This window comes from Theropithecus gelada, chromosome X (assembly GCF_003255815.1).
Source record: "Theropithecus gelada isolate Dixy chromosome X, Tgel_1.0, whole genome shotgun sequence".
NCBI lineage: Eukaryota > Metazoa > Chordata > Mammalia > Primates > Cercopithecidae > Theropithecus > Theropithecus gelada.
The window spans coordinates 79,483,448-79,503,805 of NC_037689.1; the positions used below are offsets into that span (position 1 = coordinate 79,483,448).

At 43.2% G+C, this 20,358-nt stretch overlaps 1 protein-coding gene across 1 annotated transcript in view; it reads right to left on the minus strand.

The window, feature by feature from the left end:
- Nucleotides 1–20,358, minus strand: part of SLC16A2 (solute carrier family 16 member 2) — a 99,713-nt gene that overhangs the window by 6,104 nt on the left and 73,251 nt on the right. The window contains exons 2-4 of the mRNA XM_025373501.1: nt 6,979–7,123; nt 2,974–3,424; nt 1,891–2,034 (exon numbers count right to left, since the gene is read on the minus strand). Coding sequence (XP_025229286.1) covers nt 1,891–2,034; nt 2,974–3,424; nt 6,979–7,123 — 740 coding nt within the window. The remainder of the gene's footprint in view (nt 1–1,890; nt 2,035–2,973; nt 3,425–6,978; nt 7,124–20,358) is intronic.

Consider the following 20,358-nt stretch of genomic DNA (forward strand, 5'->3'; position numbering starts at 1 on the left):
ATTAACTGATTTTAATCAGGTCTAAGTATTACCTATTGTATCTAGCTGTCTGTTAAACATCCTCCATGAGGCTTTGCCAAGGTTCAGAAATTTGAAATCCCTCTTGGACGTGAGAAACAGGCCTCAAGATTCAGAAATTTAAAATCCCTCTTGGACGTGAGAAACAGGCCTCAAGAATTGGCACAAAGTGAGGCTGTCCTGCAGCCTGTCACTATTTCCTTTCCAGCAGACTGTCCAGGGGCTTGATGCCAGAGACATGTGCCTGTCTTTACCAACAGTAGGAGCCACAGAGTCTAGTAGATAGCTCTTCAGAACCTGAAGGTGTGTACACTCCTTTCCTCCCCCAGGCCTGTACTCCTGCATTACATGCAGGGAGAGAGGGAGGCAAATTCCTGTGATGGAGTATCTTAACAAACTCAAGAGAAAGAAGTTCATCCATTGTCTTGTGCTCTTGGCCCAAGACACTGAATTTGTAAAATGAGGAAGTTGAACTATTAGTTGATGAAGATACGTTTCAGCTATAATGTTCTAGGATTATTTTATATTATTGTAAGTGGTAAAACTCAGTGAAGTAAGAGTAAGGAAAAGGGGCAGGAGCAGTGGGTGGGTGGTCAGCAGAGGCACTGGGTCCTAAGCCTATCTTGGCCTCTAACTGGCTAATGCCTCCCTGTCCCTTGGAACTCCAACTGTGTAACAGAAAGCAAAAGCTGCTGAGGCTCTACCTTTCTCCTAGGGACTGTGATAAGAATCACATGAGTTATATGACTAGGCAGGGGCTGCTGTCTCTTCTCAAGATAAAGCCCTGGCCCAATGCCAGATTACCCTGATTTCCAGAACTCTTTGGCATCTTGGAGCTGCTAATACTGGCAGGGAAGACTCACAGGGGTGTCATGTGGGTGAGGCTGGGAAAGCCACACATACTACTATGCAAATAGCTACCCAGATAAAGCACTTGCTGATATTTGCACAGGAATTCAAAATTTCAATTGGTTTATCTCAATCACAAGATTATCTCTTGGTTTGACTTAGTCAAGTCACTTATCTCTGAGACTTGGCTCTGCCATCACTTAGGGCAAGGTAGAATATAAGAAGTGTGTTGCATAGGAGTTCAGCTCTGCTACTACTGTCTGCGTGAGCCTTTCCCTCTGTTTCTCCACCATTGTAATGAGATTGGATTGGATGGACCTTAAAAGCAACCCTGCCTCTGACAAAGCAGATTTACCAACTCTTGCAATCTAACAGAAAAAAAGTTAAGGAAAAGTTAATCATATTTTCATCCAAGATATTTGAGGGTACTTAGGAGAGCACTTGGGGCTATCAGAGACAGAGAAATCACCACTGTGAGTGTAGCCAGGACCCCTTGCAAGTGCTTTTAGGGCTTTCCCAGGAGATAAATGAGTCAGAACTCAATCACCTTCCTGATAGATTATTTGTGACTACTTGATTTTGGGGGCTATCTTTGCCCCTTCACAGGGTTCTGCACTTGGGTACGTCTTCATAAACCCACCTGCAGGATCATAAGTCAGGTAAGAAAGGCAATACAGCTGCCAGGTAGACAAAGACTGACAGCCTGAACAGTGGCCTGTATTCAGACCGGACCAGAGCCTGGTTCACACAGAAAATAGCCTTGGAGCATGGAGAGCCATTATTAATAAAATCTTCCTTTACATGTGTTCTAATAGGTTCCATATACACTGCTCTCACAGAATCCTCACTCAATCTTGGTAAAAGAGGCAGAACGAGGATGATTTTCTTTGTTTAAAAGCAGGTGAAATTTGATTGACTTTCCCATGCTATACAACAAGCTACCGTTCTATACCAAAGGCTGTGGATAACCTTGCATTTGTGGCAGGCTGTTTCTCCTCACAGTGGACAGGTGGTCACACTCACCTGCAAGTAGATCTTCTTAAGTCCAGGGATGGAGTCACTGATGTGGCCTGACACAAGACGCCCAAGGCCTGAGGTAGCCCCAATACACACCAAGAGCACCCAGGTCTCCTTGATTTCTGAGAACTCCTCTTCCACGTACTTCATCTGAAAAGCATAGCACAAGGACCCCCAGAAACAGGAGGAGAAAGAGGAGCTGACTGGTTAACTGTAGGCGTATCCAGAATCCTCTACTGGTTACTTTCCTGGAGCAGGACAGAAACCCCCTCTCCTGTAGCCCTACCTCCATGACAAGCTCTCTGGCTGCTTATCCCTCGGTTCTCTGGATTCTGGACTTCTGAGCAACAGCTGAGGAGGGTGGGTACATCCACGCCCCTTCTAAGCCCCAGCAGGACAGAAAATAGCCTAAATGATTGAGAAAATCCAAGGGTTTCTCTACCATCTCCCCATTCCCTTACCCCAAACTGACAGCCTAAGGCAACATCAAATCACCAAGGGAGAAGAATCCACCAACTTCCAGGCAACTCTTCCAAAGTGTGTTTTAAGAAACATGAAGCCTGTGGAGGATAACAGCTGGACTACAACCAACAGTTCTGTAGCTGCATAAGTTTGGTGGATGGTTAGTTAAACAAAGCTGAATGGGTTTCTTTCCTACAAATTTTTTTTAGTCCCTTTAAGGGATTACTACACATTATGAAGTTAGAGAGATCCAGTATATGTTACTTCCTAAACAAAATCATTTGACCACAAAGACCAGCATTCCACAGAATCCTGTCTTGGGTCACCCAGGCCGGTCTCCTGCATCCTGGCAATGCGTATCTCCTCAAAATCTATCTAAATTTTTACTGTGGGAGAAGCCATGGTCCATGGGCTTCCCCCTGTGGAATTGCCCCCATTTTCCACTAAGGTCTTCCCTCAGCCTCTCTTTTTCCCTCTCTGGATCTCTCCAACCAATATTTTGTTTCTTTTCCCAAAGGTCCCAGCTCTGCCCTTTCAATGTCTCCCACCCCCACCCTCTGGAATCTAGGCAGGTTGAGGGTAGCTTCTTGGGGCCAGGTGGGGTGGGCCCACCCTGGTATTCCTCACCAGGTGTACATAGGGAACAAAGTAGCCAAGGGCAGCAGCAGCAATCCCGAAGGCCCAGATGCGGTAAGTGCGTTGGCGGAACACTCGCATGTTGAAGTACTTCCTGAGCTGAGCCAGAAAGCGCTGGTGCAGGGTGCGGACACCTCTCTTGCTTGGGGTGTCCTGGGAGCTGGGCAGGAGGGGCCGGTAGGTGAGTGAAAGCAGCATAAGAACAAACATGAAGGTACTCAGCACCTGGAAGGTTTGGGCCAGCTTGATCTTATCCCCCAGCATTCTGATGAGGAAGGGGAAGGACATGGAGAAAATGCTACTCCCAGCAGACACCACACCATTGGCCAGACCCAGGCGGCGTTGAAAGTAGTGGCCCAGGATGACGAGGGATGGCTGAAAGGCGAAGGAACAGCCACAACCAAAGAGAATCCCGTAGGTGAAGTAGCGCAGGCTTAGGGAGCTGTGGGAGAAACACCAAGAGCTGTCCTCAGCAGCCTGACCAGCAATCTACCTGCCCTCCCCTGTCAGCTTCCTGAGACTTCCATTCCTCCACCTTTTTTTTTTTTTTTGAGACGGAGTCTCGCTCTGTCGCCCAGGCTGGAGTGCAGTGGTCGGGTCTCAGCTCACTGCAAGCTCCGCCTCCCGGGTTTACGCCTTTCTCCTGCCTCAGCCTCCCAAGTAGCTGGGACTACAGGCGCCCGCCACCTCGCCCGGCTAGGTTTTTTTTTTTTTTTTTGTATTTTTTTAGTAGAGACGGGGTTTCACTGTGTTAGCCAGGATGGTCTCGATCTCCTGACCTCGTGATCCGCCCGTCTCGGCCTCCCAAAGTGCTGGGATTACAGGCTTGAGCCACCGCGCCCGGCCTCATTCCTCCACCCTTAACCCACAGCCCCACTTGCCACTGACCCTCAGAGCAGACAAAGAAGAGGGCCTTCTGATCCCTGTGTTGCAGATGGGGAAGCAGAGGCTCAGAGAGGTAAAATAATTGGCCCAAGGTAACGTAACTGGGAATCAGCAAAACTTGGACTTGAATCCAGGTCTGTGTGACTCTAGCATGACTCACAGCACCCCATCAAAGAGGACTGTTCAAAGGAAAGCCAGAACTAGCCCATATAAAAGCTGGATGAGGGGCTACAGGGAGTCATTGTCTTAGAGAGAATAGTCTCACTTTACTATTGGTGGTGGCCAAAGCTTTATCCCAGGTAGCAACAAAGGTCTGCAAGAAGTCAAAATCCTGGAAGATTGAAACCTTCCATGGGACTCTTCAGTGTCTTTCTCCATGCTAAGGCCATTAATATTTCAGAGAATGGCTGATGATCTTCTGAGACATACGCTCTCCTCAACCCTGCCGAAGGTCTGCATATCCTAAGACCCTTTACACTAGGCCCTGGATGATCTCCGTGGGGATCATTCGGTAGGAGTCTCTTTAACTTTTAGAGTCCTGCCTTTGTTTCTGGATATGGTTTAGATTTGTTCCCTAGAGTAGCCTGGCTCCTTGACAGGAAGTGGAGCCTCAAAGAATTTGTGGGCCTGGCCAAGTAAGACAGGTCCTGGCTTAAAACTCATAGGCCCTGCTGTGGCCATAAGCCTCTGAAACATAAAGTAAAGGGTCAGAAAGGGAAAGGCAATAGGAAGGTCAGCTTGGCCAGCCATATGCCCCCAGATAATATTGGCACAACTTAGTAAAGAATTTTGTTTTCTTTTTGATGCCTCAATATATTTTGCAATAGTTCTTATCTGGCCACTAAATTACCTAATACTCTTCTTGGTCAGGCGGTTCTTCTCTGGAGATAGACCCAGTCCTCATACTAAAGGACTGGGCCTAAGCTACAGAGAAGATGTGGTGCTAGCACCTATGATTCTAAGATAGCTATCATTATTGCTTTCCATCTGCTGGTATTCACTGGACATGAGCAAGGATTTGGTTTTGAAAGGGTTGTCTCTGCTTGGAACACATAGCTAAGCCAACTGCTCCTCTTCTGTCAGGTTCCTTTGGGCCTGTACCCATTAGATTGTAAGTACCCTATGGGATTGGCCTGGCTTGGGGGCCTTATCCAAGGGGCCTTGTGTTAGACCTTCAGGGAAGGGGCCAGTGGGGGCAAAACATAGGATTTGGTTTAGGGTGCTGTGTGGTGGATCTACTTCTAGCTGGGCCCCAGGACTGGAGACCCATTGTTTGGGTTTTCCAAAGCCCCACCAGCCCTGTCTGCATCCTGCCCCATTCCATGTCATTCGGAGGAACTCAGAGCCCTGAGTGAGACAACAGGAAGGATGATTTGGAGCTCTAACCATGAGCAGAACCATTTTTCCACTGGATGTGAAGCCATCCAGAAAGTTTCTTGGCTCTGAAGATCCTCTTACAGAAAGAACAAAGCGGGTAGAGAAGAAGATTAGGGGCTGGAGAACAGAACGCCTACTCCAATGTGCCTACAGAAGCGTGCCAGAAGAAAACACCACATCTGAGCTCCTTCCCCTCCTGTAATTGAGCCCATGTGGATTGGAAGGGAAATGGGATCCATATGTTGCTAATTCGTTTACACTTTGCTCTGCTTGGTCTTAAAAAACAGACCTTTGCTGTGTAGTGCTGAGACTGGAGCTGCTTCTGAAGCCTAGCTCCTCCCCACAAGGAGCCAGGCACCAGCTTGCTGGGGGTGAATGAGGCTGACCACCAGAGGGGTTCTGAAAAGGTTTGGAGCTGCTGCCCTGGGAGTGCTGAGTAGTTTCCAGGCAGGACATGGATTTTCCCTTTTCTGTCCCAGTTGGATGGGACGAAGCCAAGAAATGACTGCAGACCAAATCCAAGCTCTGCTGGAGGGTAGGCTGGGCAGCTGGAAATGCTCAAGTCATAAAGAAAGTTGGCTTATCTCACAGGGCCCAGTTAAGGCAAAACACAATTATCATTCTCTACTGTGAGTGGAACCTTAGGCCTAGAGAGCCATGGTGCTTTTCTGGGTAACTCAGCTCAGAAAGCACGTCTCTGACAAGTTAGCTCTGACCTCATCCTAGACATGTCACCATGGCCATTTCTCATTTCCATGTTTCCAGGCTGGCATTCCCCTACAATGGCCCAAGCAGATTGGAAGTAGGAGGTGCCATAACTTCTAAAGTGTCTTTAGCAGAAAGTCAACAGAGTTCTTTAGGAATTCCGTATTCCTCAGGCTGTGGTATAGGGTATTTATTTTCCCTTACCCTACACACATTCTTCTTCAGGCTGGCAGAAAAGAAAGCAGAAAATGAACCTAGAGCCTGCTTCTCACCTGACACTGCCAAGTTCTGCCAGTGGAACCAGTGGGACTAGGGTTTCCATTTAGCCCAGGCCTAGCTGGGTAGCTGGGTTCTGGGTTTGTATCTCAGTGAGGGATATTGCTAATCATCCTTCTGATGCCCATGATGTAAATCATTGTCTGTCCCAAATCATCCATATGTCAGCAGCCTGAGCTATCTGGAAAAGAGTCAGAAATGCTAAACATCCTTGGGCTCAGTTGACCTCTTTTTCAGCATAAGATTCCTTTGGGAATCCTGTGCTAGGTGTTCACATGGGCTCACTTGAGAAGCTCAGTCTTGGGATGGAAAGTGAGGTCGTGAGATGTGTGGCACACTGAAGGGGAATCGAATAGCAGAGTTGAAAGAGACGTAAAAAGACCATATGGTCAAATCCCCTCATGTTACAGATGTAGAAATTGAGGCACAGAGAGAGCAATGGTACTCATCAGTTGTTCTATTGCCATTCAGTGGCCAAAACTGGACTTGGGCCCAGCTCTATGAACTATCAGGCTTAGAGTACTCTTACCACTTTGGAACTCTTGGGTCCTCTCTGGGGATACGTCCTACCAATGTGTCCTGGGGAACCTACCTAAATGAGTTCACTGGATTCTAAATCCAGGGTGCAGGATCTTTTAGGGCCCTACATGGCCACGGCCACGGGATTCTGCAGTGAGAAAAGTAACCCTAGCTAAAGCCCAGAAAAAACCAACCCTCAGCCTTGGGGAAATAACCACCAACTCCTAGCCTTACCTGGTGAAGGAGCTGGTATGGAGGCCAATGAAAGCAACGGCAGCCCCCGCGGTTGCTGTGATTCGGCAGCCCAAACGGTCAGTGAATATACTCACAATGGGAGAACAGAAGAAGATCATACCCATCGCAAGGGCTCCTACCCATGCTGCAGAGAAAACAAGCACAAAGACACTTTAGCTTAGTGTAGTGCCTAGTGGTACTGCTGGTATCTCAGCTCTTCTTCTCTGGCCTTTCACAGGGGGCATTGCATTGGTCTGCATTGCCAGCTTGCTAGTCCCCAATGATCAGAGAGTTTTGCAAGAAGAGACTAGATACGAAACAGGGGATTCTATCACTGGGGTAAGATTTGGACTAGTCGATATTTCAGGCCTTTCCGGGGATGCTAAGCCAGATCTATAGCCTTAGGTTCTAAGCCACTTGGCTTCATGGGCAAAAAACATTGGGGTTAAGCTTTCAGGAGCTAAGGTCAGGCTTGTCTCCCGCATTAGAACAACCCTGTGAAGATGATAAGACTAAGGAGCAGAGAAGGCCACAGACAAAAGCCTCCTGGAATTGTACTAGGATACAAGGCAGGTTCATGGGCCACCTAAAGATTTCTAAGGCCACTGTGCAAGAGAGTCATGTAACCCTCAAGCTGAAATCCGTCATCAGAGCCCATGTTTGGCAAATTCCTGACTTCAAACTCAAGAAGATGTTATCCTGTTTCTAAAGGCTCTTAAGTGTCTATAACAATCCTCACTAAGGAGAAAGGAACTTGCCCTTTTACTTAGATTCTTCCAGTCCGTTTCCCTTTGCTCAGCCCTCAGAAGGAAAGTTCAAGCTTTTTTTTTTTTTTTTTTTTTTTTTGTCTGAAGGCTGTTATCAAGTGTCATCTTGAGCCTTTCTTTTCTCCGCCAAATAATCTTAGTTCCCTTAACTTTTCCTCTTAGCTTTAATTTCTAACTCTGAAATTAATTTCAGAACTCTCCTTTGAACACTTCCAACTCTTCATCATCATCCTCAAAGAGCATTCATTGAGTGACACATGAGCTAGGCACTGGGCCAACTTCTGGCTGTCTCCAATTGTGGAGCCCCAGTGGGCCAAAGGAAGTCAGTCTGGGGCTAGTCAACTGGCTGTGTCTCTTACCTCAGTGCCAAATAGGTTGCTCAGCTTCCCATTGGGAATCTTTACTTTGTTGGAGCCCTACCCTGAGCCCTCTCTGCCTGGCTTCAAAAGTACTAGCCTGGGACAGCAGGAGACCTTAACTTTTTATCACAATTTCACCTCTTACCTTGCCATTTCATCTCCTATCAGCTGTGAGATCTTGAGAAGTCACACAGCATTTCTCTAATCCTCAGTTTTCTCATCTGAAATGGAGATTAAAATTTCTGCTTGCACCTGCCTCAAACATTTCTTTTTCTTTTTTTCTTTTTTTGAGACGTTGTCTCGCTTTGTTGCCCAGGCTGGAGTGCAGAGGCCCAATCTCTGCTCACTGCAAGGTCCGCCTCCTGGGTTCTTGCCATTCTCCTGCCTCAGCTTCCTGAGTAGCTGGGGCTACAGGCGCCCGCCACCACCCCCGGCTAATTTTTTTTTTTTTGTATTTTTAGTAGAGACAGGGTTTCACCGTGTTGGCCAGGATGGTCTCAATATTCTGACCTTGTGATCTGCTGAAGATCAGGGCCGGGTGCGGTGGCTCATGCCTGTAATCCCAGAACTTTGGGAGGCCAGGGCAGGCGGATCACGAGGTCAGGAGATCAAGACCATCCTGGCTAACACAGTGAAACCCCATCTCTACTCAAAATATAAAAAATTAGCTGGGTGTGGTGGCGGGTGCCTGTAGTTCCAGCTACTCAGGAGGCTGAGGCAGGAGAATCGCCTGAACCCAGGAAGCGGAGCTTGCAGTGAGCCGAGATCACGCCACTGCACTCCAGCCTGGGTGTCAAATATAATTATATGTATAAGAGAACTTTATAAATATCAATAATCACATCATGTTTAAAAATCAATGCAAAATGGATCATAGACTTAATGTAAAACTTAAAAGTATAAAACTTCTAGAAGAACATATAGGAGAAAAATCTTCCTGGCCTTTGGTTAGGCAAAGATTTTGTAGATATTCACAAAAAGTATGATCCATAAAAGAAAATATTTGATATATTAGACTTGATCAAAATTGAAAACTTCTGCTTTTCAAAAATAGTTATGAAAATGAAAAGGCAAGCCACAGACGGAAAAATTTTGCAGCACACAAAATCTGACAATAGGCTGGTATCCACCATACAAGAGTGAGTTGAGTGTCACAACTCAATAATAAAGCAAACAATCTAACTTAAAATATGGGCAAAAGAACAGAGATTACACAATTACACATGTGCACATACATTTATGATATGAATAGTAATTAAGCATATAAAAAGATGCTCAACATCACTAATCAGTTGAGAAACACATATTAAAACCACAATGAGACAGCCCTTACCAAGAAAGGGTTTTTTCTTTTCTTTTTCTTTTTTTTTTTTTTTTAGACAGAGTAAAACTCTGTCTCCAGGCTGAAGTGCAGAGGCACAATCTTGGTTCACTGCCACCTCTGCCTCCCAGGTTCAAGCAATTCTCGTGCCTCAGCCTCCTGGGTAGCTGGAATTACAGACTCACGCCACCATGCCTAACTAATTTTTTGTATTTTTAGTAGAGACGGGGTTTCACCATGATGGCCAAGCTGGTCTCAAACTCCTGGCCTCAAGTGATCCACCTGCCTCAGTCTCCAAAAATGCTGGGATTATAGGCGTAAGCCATGGTGCCCAGCAAAGAAAGGCTTTTAAAAAATGATAATACCTAGTACTGGGGAGGATATGGAGGTACTGGAAATGTAATACGCTGCTGGTGGCAATGCAAAACAGTACTCACTTTGGAAAACAGGTTGGCAGCTTCCTGTGAAGTTAGGCATACATTTACCATGATCCTGAAAACCCACTGCCAGATATTAGCTCAAGATGAATGAAAACTTATGTTCACACGAAAACCTGTACCTAGATGGTTATACTAGCTTGTTTTCATAATTGCCCAAATCTGGAAACAACCCAAATGTACTTCAACTGGTGAATGGATAAACAAATGAATACACATTAATACAATGGAATACAACACAGCAATAGACAGGAATGAACTACTGAAACTTGAACAATCTCAAAGGCGTTATGCTAAGTAAACGAAGCCAGACTCAAATTATTCCTTCCACTTACAGGAAATTCTGGAAAAGACAAAATTATGGGGACAGAAAAACAAATCAGTAGGTGCCAGGAAGAGGGATGAGGGAGACAATTAACTACAGAAGGGCCAGAAGAAACTTTTTGGGGGTAATGAAAATGTTATCAAGTTTCATCTTGAGTCTCTCTTTCCTAAGCTTTATATGTTATATATCTTGATTATGGTGGTGGTATTCTTTTGTCAAAATTCGCAGAACTGAGCATATACAAAGGGTGAATATTACCATATGTAATTATATCTCAATAAATCTGATGTTATTTTTAAAGGCAGGGAGAAGGCAGGAAAGCAGAAAGTGCCAGTGCAAGATCTCATTTATGATATATGTATCTTTATTCTGGCCAGAGTAAAAAAGTAGCTCAGTTGTATTGTCAAAGAGAAAAAAATAATTAAATTTAGCAAATCATTTTACTGACATTTTATAACTAGAACTCACTATTACTTGGCCCTTCTGAATGTGTATGATAGAATGAAAACTGATGATTATTCTTATAAGGAATTTTTTGTACAGTCAAAGAAAGTTTAAATTATGTTTGATATAGCTTTTAAAAATTAATCTGTTTGATTAAAAAAAAAAACATTTTAAGTTGTGAAATAATTATAGATTCACAGGAAATAGCCAAGATAGTCCAGAGTGGTGCCTTGAACTCTTCACCGACTTTCCCTTTATGTAACTATAGTATGATATCAAAACCAGAAAATTGGGAGTGGCACAATATGTGCATATAGTTCTATATCATTTAATCATGGGTAGATTCCTGAAACCACCATTGTAATAAAGATACAGAACTATTCCATCACCACAAAGATCTCCTTTGTGTTACAGTCACACTCAGCCCACTTCCCCACCACCCATAACTCCTAGCAATCATGAATTTGAAGAAAGTTATATAAATGGAATCATACAATGTGTAGCCTTTTGAAATTGACTTTCTTTTTTTTACCCAGCATAATTCCCTGGAAATACATATTTGAAGTGAGTTTCTTGTAGACAACATATAGCTGTGTCACGATTTTTTTTTTCTATCCACTCTGCCAATCTCTGTCTTTGAACTGATACATATAGATCATTTACATTTGATGTACTCATTGATACATTAGGGCAATTTTATTTTTGTTTCCTGTTTGTTTTCTGTTTTTACTTTCTCTGTTTTCTTTTATCCTGCCTGCCTGTGGGTTACTTTAAAAGTTTTTAGAATTCCACTTTCTTTATTGTGCTTTTAAGTGTATACCTTTTTTAGTGGCCACTGAAAAATGTACTCAAAGAAATCACATTATATGTATATAATGGTATCACATCATATGTATCCGTTATTGGTGTCGACATTTTACTAGTTTGAGAGGAGTGTAGAAACCTAACCTCCCTTATGTCTCCTCACCCTCCCCCATTTATAATAAAATTGTCTTAAATATTTCCTCTACATCTATTAATAACCACATTAGGCATTATTATAATTTTTCTTCAACTGTTAAACCTAATTTAGAAAACACAAAAGGGGCCAGGCACAATGGCTCATGCCTGTAATCTCAGCACTTTGGGAGGCCAAGGTGAGCAGATCACTCAGATCACTTGAGTCTAGGAGTTTGAGACTAGCGTGGGTAACATGGCAAAACTCCATCTCTACAAAAAATTAGCTGGGCATGTGGTGCACACCTGTAGTCCCAGCTATTCAGGAGGCTGAGGTGGGAGGATCATCTGACCCCAGGAAGTTGAGGCTGCTGCAGTGAGCCATGATTGTGCCACTGCACTCCAGCCTGGGTGACAGAAAGAAAAAGAAAACAATGCAAAAGGAGAAGAAATCTATTTTGTTATAATAAATCAATTATAATATCTGTTGTATTTACTTATAATTTTACTTTTTCCACTGTTCTTTCTTTCTGATGTTCCAAGATTCCTTCTTCTATTGTTTCTTTTCTGGTTAAATAATTTCCTTTACTATTCTTTTAGGGTAGGTCTGTTGTGACAAATTCTCTTAGTTTTCATTTGAGAATGTATTGATTTCCTCATTCATTCCTGAAGGACATTTTCACTGGATATACAGTTCTGAGCTAAGAGAGTTTTTATTTCAGCACTTTGCCTTCCATGGTTTATGATGAGAAATCTTCTGTCATTTTAATTGTTTTTCCCCTAGAGTTAAGGTGTCATTTCTCTCTTACTGTTTTCAAGATGTGTGTGTGTGTGTGTGTGTGTGTGCGTGCACGTGCATGTGTGTGTGTTTAGTTTTTGAAAGTTTGACTATGATGTGTCATAGAGTTCTTTGAGTTTATTCTCTTTGGGATTTGCTCAGTTTCTTAAATCTACAGTCTTATGTTTTTACCAGATTTGGGAAGTTTTCAGCAATTATTTCTTCAAGTACCTTTTCAGCCCTGCCTTCTTCCTCTTCTGGGACTCCTCTGATGACAGAAATGTTAAATATTTTGTTATAACCTCACAGGCATCTGAGGCTCTTTCCATTTGTTTCAATCTATTTTCTCTCTGTGGTTCAGATTGGATAATTATTTATTGTTCTGCCTTCAAGTTCACTGATTCCTCTTCTGTCTTCTCTCGTCTGCTGTGGGGCCCATCCAGTGGGCTTATTTTATTTTTGGTTCTATATTTTTCAGCTCCAAAATTTTCCATTTATTTCATCTTTATATCTTCTATTTATCTGCTGGGACTTAATATTTTTTTCATTTGTTCCAAGTATGCTTGTAATGATTTGTTAAAACATTTTTTGATAGCTGCTTTAAAATCCTTGCCAAATAATTCAATTTCTGTGTCATCTTCATGTTAGTGTCAGTTGATAGTCTTTTCTTGTTGAAGTCAAGATTTCCCTGGTCCTTGGTGTGATTCATGATTTTCTATTGTATTCTGGGAATTTTAGATATGAGACTCTGGATCTTATTTAAATCTTGTGTTTTAGCAGGCCTCTTCTGATACTGTGCCATTGAGGGACCACTTCATTACTACCAGATGGGGTTGGAAGTCCAGGTTCCATGCTTAGCTTCTATTGACACTCTGAGAAGGAAGGGTACCTTGTTATTGCTGAGCAGGGGTGGGTATTCAAGATCCCTACTAGGCTTCTTTTGATATCTTCTTGGTTGGGAGGAGTAGGAGTTCCTTGTTACTGTTTCCCATGTGGTCTTACCTCAGTGAGTGATGGTGAAAGTCCCAGTTTCCTACTTGGCTTTCACTGACACCACCTTGGCACCTTGCCAGGAGTGGGAGCAGTGGTTGGAGGTTATACTCTGCAAGGGTGAAAGTCCAGGCTCCCTATGTGGTCTCTACTGACACCATGGGGGAGGGGTAGGCCTTGTTACTGCTGAGAGGGGAAGAAATTCCTGGCTCCCTACTAAGTTTTCTCTGACACCACCTCAGCATGGGAGGGGGGAAGGTTGGAGCACCTCATTACAGCTGGGTGAGCATAGAAGTCTTGGCTCCCCAGTAGGCCTTTGTTGGCAAAGGTCAAGTGGGGTGCATTTTTCCCCATGGTGTTTGGCTGGAGTAGAGGAGTTATTGTTTAAAGGTTTTTTGTTTTGCTAGGCTGCCCCTTTTCCTGTCTTTTGGCTAGACAAATCAAACTTTTTTTTTTTTGTCTGCTTCCATTGGCATTTCTTGGTTGCTGGCTTCTTCAGCTCCAGATCTAAGATATGTGAAGCAAAAAGAAAACTCAGGTTTTCTGTTACGTTTTTTCCTTAGATCCCAAGTTTCCTAGCCCATCTGCCTTCTCTCCACTTTTCAATCTTGTTACATTTGTTTTAGATATAAAGTCCACCATTTTTAGCTGTACTTCATTGGAATTATAGAGAAAAGTGCCTTAATATAGTTTTTAATACTAAATGTATACATTTAAAAATGAAGTAATTTATATGTTATATTAATTTATTCAACAGTTATTTGACATTCTCTCTGGCCCAGATACATGTCTATCCCATAGGCATTCAAGATGTTAAATGAGTGACATATAGTATTTGACTTCAAGGATCTCACAGTAGAGTAGGGAACACATTTTTTTAAAAAGTAGGGTAATAAAATTTATGAACCTCATGGTTCAAGGCCAGAATGAAATTTTTTATTTAAAGATTTTCAGAGAGGTCAGAAACTCCAAGTGAGAGAAAATTTTCTATAAAGGGAGAGAAAGGTAATCTAATAACTAGATTGTGACTGAAGAAGAATAGCATTATATAAGAGAAGTGACTTAAGGGACTGTTAGTGGGATAGGTTATCAAAAAATTTTAGTAAGAGAAAAATAATCAAGCAATGACCATATTAAAAAAGAAGAACTAATAGTCATGATAACAATTATGATGACAATTATAACCATATTGATAATAGATGGGTGTTATTGGGTGTTATTGGTTATCCTTTGCCTTTCTTATACTCAGTTTCCCATTTTGGAAAATGCAGAGTAGGTAGAGGCTTTCTAGAATTCTAACAATTCTTGGACTCAAAGCTAGGAGTTTCTTTTCTTCCCTATAATTACCCCTGCTCTTACATGGGGAAGACAAAGAGATTTCAGTGAAGCAGCTAGATATGTGGGAGAGTTGGGTGGATTTCAACAGGCAATGTACAGACTTATCTTTCTAAACAGACTTGGTAAAATCAGAGGTGGAACCCTATAACATTCCACCAGGCAGAAAGCATTATTTTTAACCCACAGTGCATAAGTGCTGAGCAAGTATCTGATTCCTGACTAATAAATTTTGTGTTCAACAGATCCTTGGATTTTGAGGATGAACTATTATAATTCATATAATTCAATGGTATAATTATTATACCATTCACACTTTTCCTCAGTGGTTCCCAGAGTTATTTTCAACCTTAATCTTCCCCTCTCAGCAGTAACAAGGCCTACCCCTCTCCTATGGTATCATGGAGTGAGACTTGGCCCCAAAAGGCCTGTATCTAAGTGAACATATGTCTGTATTCAGCAGGCACCCCTACTTTCCTCCTCAAAGCACCCATATCTAACTAGATTTCTGTTGTACCTGGGCAGCACAAGGCCAGAACTCTGCTTTTCCAGCACTATCCTGGATCTGTTGGCCCTCGAACTTCCTCATCCTCAAAGTCTTTTTAATCAAATACTCAATTAGTGCCTTGGCTCCTTACCCAGACACTCAGGCTAATGTCTTTGTAGTATAGCAGATTGCTCAGAAAATAATTCAGGTGTGAGACCAGATTCCTCACTCCTTGGCTGCTGAAAGCCAAGCTCTCTGAGCTATCCTCCTCTTAGTTGAAAGAGAGAGATGGGGTACTCCAAGAGCCAAACTCTCCAAATACATTACAAGCTTTCATAAATTCCTGTTATTGTGGGGAACTAACAAAAGCTCAAATGAGGGAATGATGGTGCAAAGTCAAATAAGGGTCAAAGCTAGGTCAAGGGTAGATAGGAAGAGAGATAAGGTGAGTGACACAGGGGCAGAGATGGCTCTATTCAAGAGCCTCTACTTCCTGACAAGATGCACAGTACAGTGAAAGAATAGCAAATAGGATTAAGAGGCCAGGTTCTAAGGCTAAGCTATCCAACTGCTATACCCAGTGCTGAGTGGAGAGAATGGCACCATGAGTTGGATTCTGTGTTGCCACAAATATTCATCTGCTTCTGCCCCATCATCATACCTCTTCAGAGTTCCCAGAACATGGTGATGTGTCTACATCTAGTTTGGAGAAATGGGATAGTTGGAATGGTGTTGGTATGGCATGGGGACAGTGTGCAGTAGGTAGCAGGCAGCTCTGGACTGTGATGACTTATGCTGGCACATCCAGCCAGGTGGTGAGCACACATTAGTCAGATGACTGAAAGAATTGGTGAAACATATTTAAAAGGAGGATGTAGGCGAAGGCACTTCAGGGATCAGCTGGGGAGCTCCAGAGGGAAGAAACCCAACACTCTGTTCTTCTTTGGGGACTGAGATAACAGGAGCCCTTATCTCTGTGACTCACCAGAAGAGTGACCTCCAGTTGAGCTTCATTTATTAATTATTTCCCTGGCCTTGGGCAGGGCCCAGAGTTAAGTGCTACATAACTGTCTGTCCAGTGAATAGATGAAACACTCTTGCTCAGGGAAGCTTCTTCCAAGCCTTTTTCCATTTTCTGACAAACACTGTGTTGAAAAGCTCTTTCTTCCAGCACTCAGACACTCTAAGCCCATTTACTTTGGTAACTACATGGCTCTAAAGAGGGTGGGGAGAGATTAGGAGTACAGGAAAGGTTACAAACACATTTCCACCCAGGTCCTCAGCTCTGAAATCAACACTAAGAACCTGCCAAGATTTGGGGCTAGTGCAGGGGTTGTAGTGACTATGGAGTAATGTAATCCAAAGATCTGGCCAGTCCAAGCAGAAGGCTAACACACATGTAAAGGAAGCCTGTTTGGTGATCCCAAATGCCAGCCCGTGGACCATGCTTGACTAGCTGCATCTGCACCATGTGGTGAGGGCACTGCCAGGTTTGAGAGGCAATGGATCGGATTAACTATTATTGTCGATTGTCAGGGTCCATTGTGGGGAATGAGAAGAGCAGCAGAAGAAGGTTAGAGGGACCATCTGGCTAGAGTTCTCATTCACAAAAGATCTCTAGTATAGACTTTATCCTGTAATTATCTTGTGAATGCCATCTATTGCATTGTATTTCCATGATATGTGTTACAATGTTTAGTTGTTAAAAGTAAATATTTCAAAAGTACCACAATTTTTGAGACTGTATTTTGGCATTTCTTCATTTACATATATCCAGAGAACCTCACAAAATAAACATGTTTTGAGCCTTCCACCAACTCCTGAGTGTAGAGATCTTTGAATGACAAGGTCAAGAAATGCACTTGGACCTTTAGGTACTGGAGAACCCACACAAGTCCTAGTGGAATGTAAAACTATGACTGTGGTTATTATATCCACAAGGGTATGGAGGCAGGACTGGAAGCTGCCACTGACGAGGCTGGTGTCTGAATTTTTTAGGGAGGGTAGGAAGGAGCCTGGTCTGGGGACCTACTGAATGGTAGCAGAGGTAAGACTGAATCACATACACAAGAGTTTGCAGTAACAACACAGTGCACGTCTAGACTAACCTCCTCATTTTACATGTGGAGAAACTGAGGCCCAGGAAGATTAAATGATATCACCCAAAGTCACAAATCTGTTAGTACCAGAACCTAAAGTAATACACTGTATTTTTCTACTACACAAAGATTTAAGATATCAAAAGAGACAAGAGTCTGTCTGCAGAGGGGAGAGGTGATAGCTGAGAAGGACTACAAGGTTTTTTTTTTTATGCTCAAGTTAATATATTCTTTATTATTATTATACTTTAAGTTCCAAGGTACATGTGCACAATGTGCAGGTTTGTTAATATGTACACATGTGCCATGTTGGTGTACTGCACCCATTAATTCATCATTTACATTAAGTATATCTCCTAATGCTTAAGCCTATACCTAGATCCCAGATAGTGCTTGAACACAGGACCCCAAAAATGTTTTCTGTACCCTCCCGTCCCTGTGGAGGGCAGACAGGATTTGGGGGAACACTTTGAAGAGAGTTGCTGAGGCCGTACCCTTAGGCCTGAGGCATGGAATACCCCAGAAGCACTTTCCATGCAGTGGGCCAGGGGTTGGTCTGGGCTCTGGCTAATGGTGTCCACGTGGTAACTTTTGCTGGCGCAGAGGTGGGGCCCATCAGAAACAGCAGTGGCAGCACTGGGTTCTTGTTCCATGCCCTACCTGCTCCAGGGTTATAGTTACATCTTCTACAACCTCCCCATGAAACTGGCTAGTGCTTTTGTCATCAGTTGCCTCTGAAAAGTCTTTTCATCACCAGGCCTGGGGATTGTAAGCCTTCTGCCCTCCTCCCACCTTAGGCTCTTTGTTCTCTGTACTGTCTGCCAATCTCAGGTAAATATCATGTCCACTGGGGCACAAGTAGAGGCCAAACTGTTCTGGTCATACTACAGGTCTCTCTGGGGAGAGTTTGGTCGACACTAAAGAATAATATGGCAACTGAGTGCCCAGTTCTAGAACCACAAAACCTGAATCAGAAGCCTGGCTCACCATTTACCATTTATATTACCATTTATATTTCTTCAGGCAGGTAACTAAAATGTTTCAAATGTAATTTCCTACTCAGTAAAATGGGAGAAATTGGGCCGGGCGCGGTGGCTCATGCCTGTAATCCCAGCACTTTGGGAGGCCAAGGTGGGTGGATCACGAGGTCAGGAGATTGAGACCATCCTGGCTAACACGGTGAAACTCCATCTCTACTAAAAATACAAAAAAAGTAGCCGAGCGTGGTGGTGGGCGCCTGTAGCCCAGCTACTCGGGAGGCTGAGGCAGGAGAATGGCGTGACCTCGGGAAGCGGAGCTTGCAGTAAGCCGAGATTGCGCCACTGCACTCCCCCCGGACGACAGAGCAAGACTCCGTCACAAAAAAAAAAAAAAAAAAAAGAGAGAGAAATTGTCACATTGTAGGGTTATCATAAAGACTATATGAAACAATATAGGTTGGTGCAAATGTAATTGCAGTTTTGCCATTACTCACAATGGCGAAAACTGCAATTACTTTTGCACCAATCTAATATATGAAGAAAAATTAATGGCATATAAATAGGGGGGAAACATATTTTATTATATGTACCATGCTAATTTTGAGAAGGACTTTTAATTTTAATAATTAGAATGGGACAATATTTATAAACTGGAACATCCAGTCATTCTATTTATAAAGGAAACCTATTATTAAGAGAACCTTACTTTAAGTTCTGCAATTGATTGCTGTAGAACTTTGTGCAAATGACCTTTGTTCTCTAGAACTCATTTTGTCCAATTGTGAAACAAAGTAAACAGGGTGCAAGGGGGAAGCTCAGAATTACATTGAGGTTGATAATTGCCTCTGAGAGATTCATAAAAACTTGTACCTTTTGGAAAACTAAACATCGTATGTTCTCACTGATATGTGCGAGCTAAGCGATAAGGATACAAAGGCATAAGAATGACACAATGGACTTTGGGGACTTCGGGGGAAGGAGGGGAGCGAGGAATAAAAGACTATATATATGGTGCAGTGTATACTGCTTGGGTGATGAGTGCACCAAAATCTCACAAATCACCACTAAAGAAATTACTCAGGTAACCAAATACCACCTGTACCCCAATAACTCATGGAAAAATTTTTAAAAATGTACATTCTATTCCAGATAATAGCCCTGCAATAAGCACTGTTTTAAACTACTAGCAACTGAGTAATACAGGAGTTTCCAGCTTTCTGGTTCCTGGAAGAGGGTCAAGTGCCCTGTGTTCCCTGGACCTCAATTATCAGCTCTGAGAAATAAGGGACAGGATGTCACCATACCTGTGTTTCCTCCCTCATCCAAAGTCTGATGGGGGTGGGGCAGACCTTACGCCAGTTTTAGCCAGTTTATGGAGAATGTGCACAAACTGTCTTGTGTCCCATAATTTAAATTTTGACATAAAAAGCCAAATTCTACCTCATTTTAATGCCAAAACCTCACCCCACATTGAACATGGGATGTATGCTACATACATGTTTAGCCAATGTGCATGCGCTTGGCTCCTCTCATAAATATGTATAGCTTTCCCCTCAAACCTACTGAATGTGTAAAATACCAGTCCTGTGAGGCATAAGACCCAATCTGTCCTTCCGTTCTTTGGAGAGAGAGTGCCTTTGAGCTCTCTCTTTGCTGGAGACTTTCTCTTCCCAGCTTGCAGACCGATACTGCTAATAAAGTTGTCCTCTCCACTATGTAGCCATCCTGGTGGTTTTTTGGATAATACCAGAGAAAAATATTTTATTCAAAAACTATTACAAGAGACGATGGGGTGTGGCGGCTCACACCTGTAATCCCAGCACTTTGGGAGGCCAAGGTGGGCAGATCACTTGAGGCCCAGAGGTTGAGACTAGCCCGGCCAACATGGCAAAACCCCATCTCTACTAAAAGTACAAAACACCAGATGTGGTGGCGCATGCTTGCAATCCCAGCTACTTGGGTGGCTGAGGCACAATCATTGCTTTAACCTGGGAAGTGGAGGTTGCAGTGAGCTGAGATTGGGCCACTGAACTCCAGCCTGGGTGACAGAGTGAAGCTCTATCTGGAAAAAAAAAAAACAACAACAAAGAAAGAAAGAAAAGAAAAAAGAAACTATTACAAG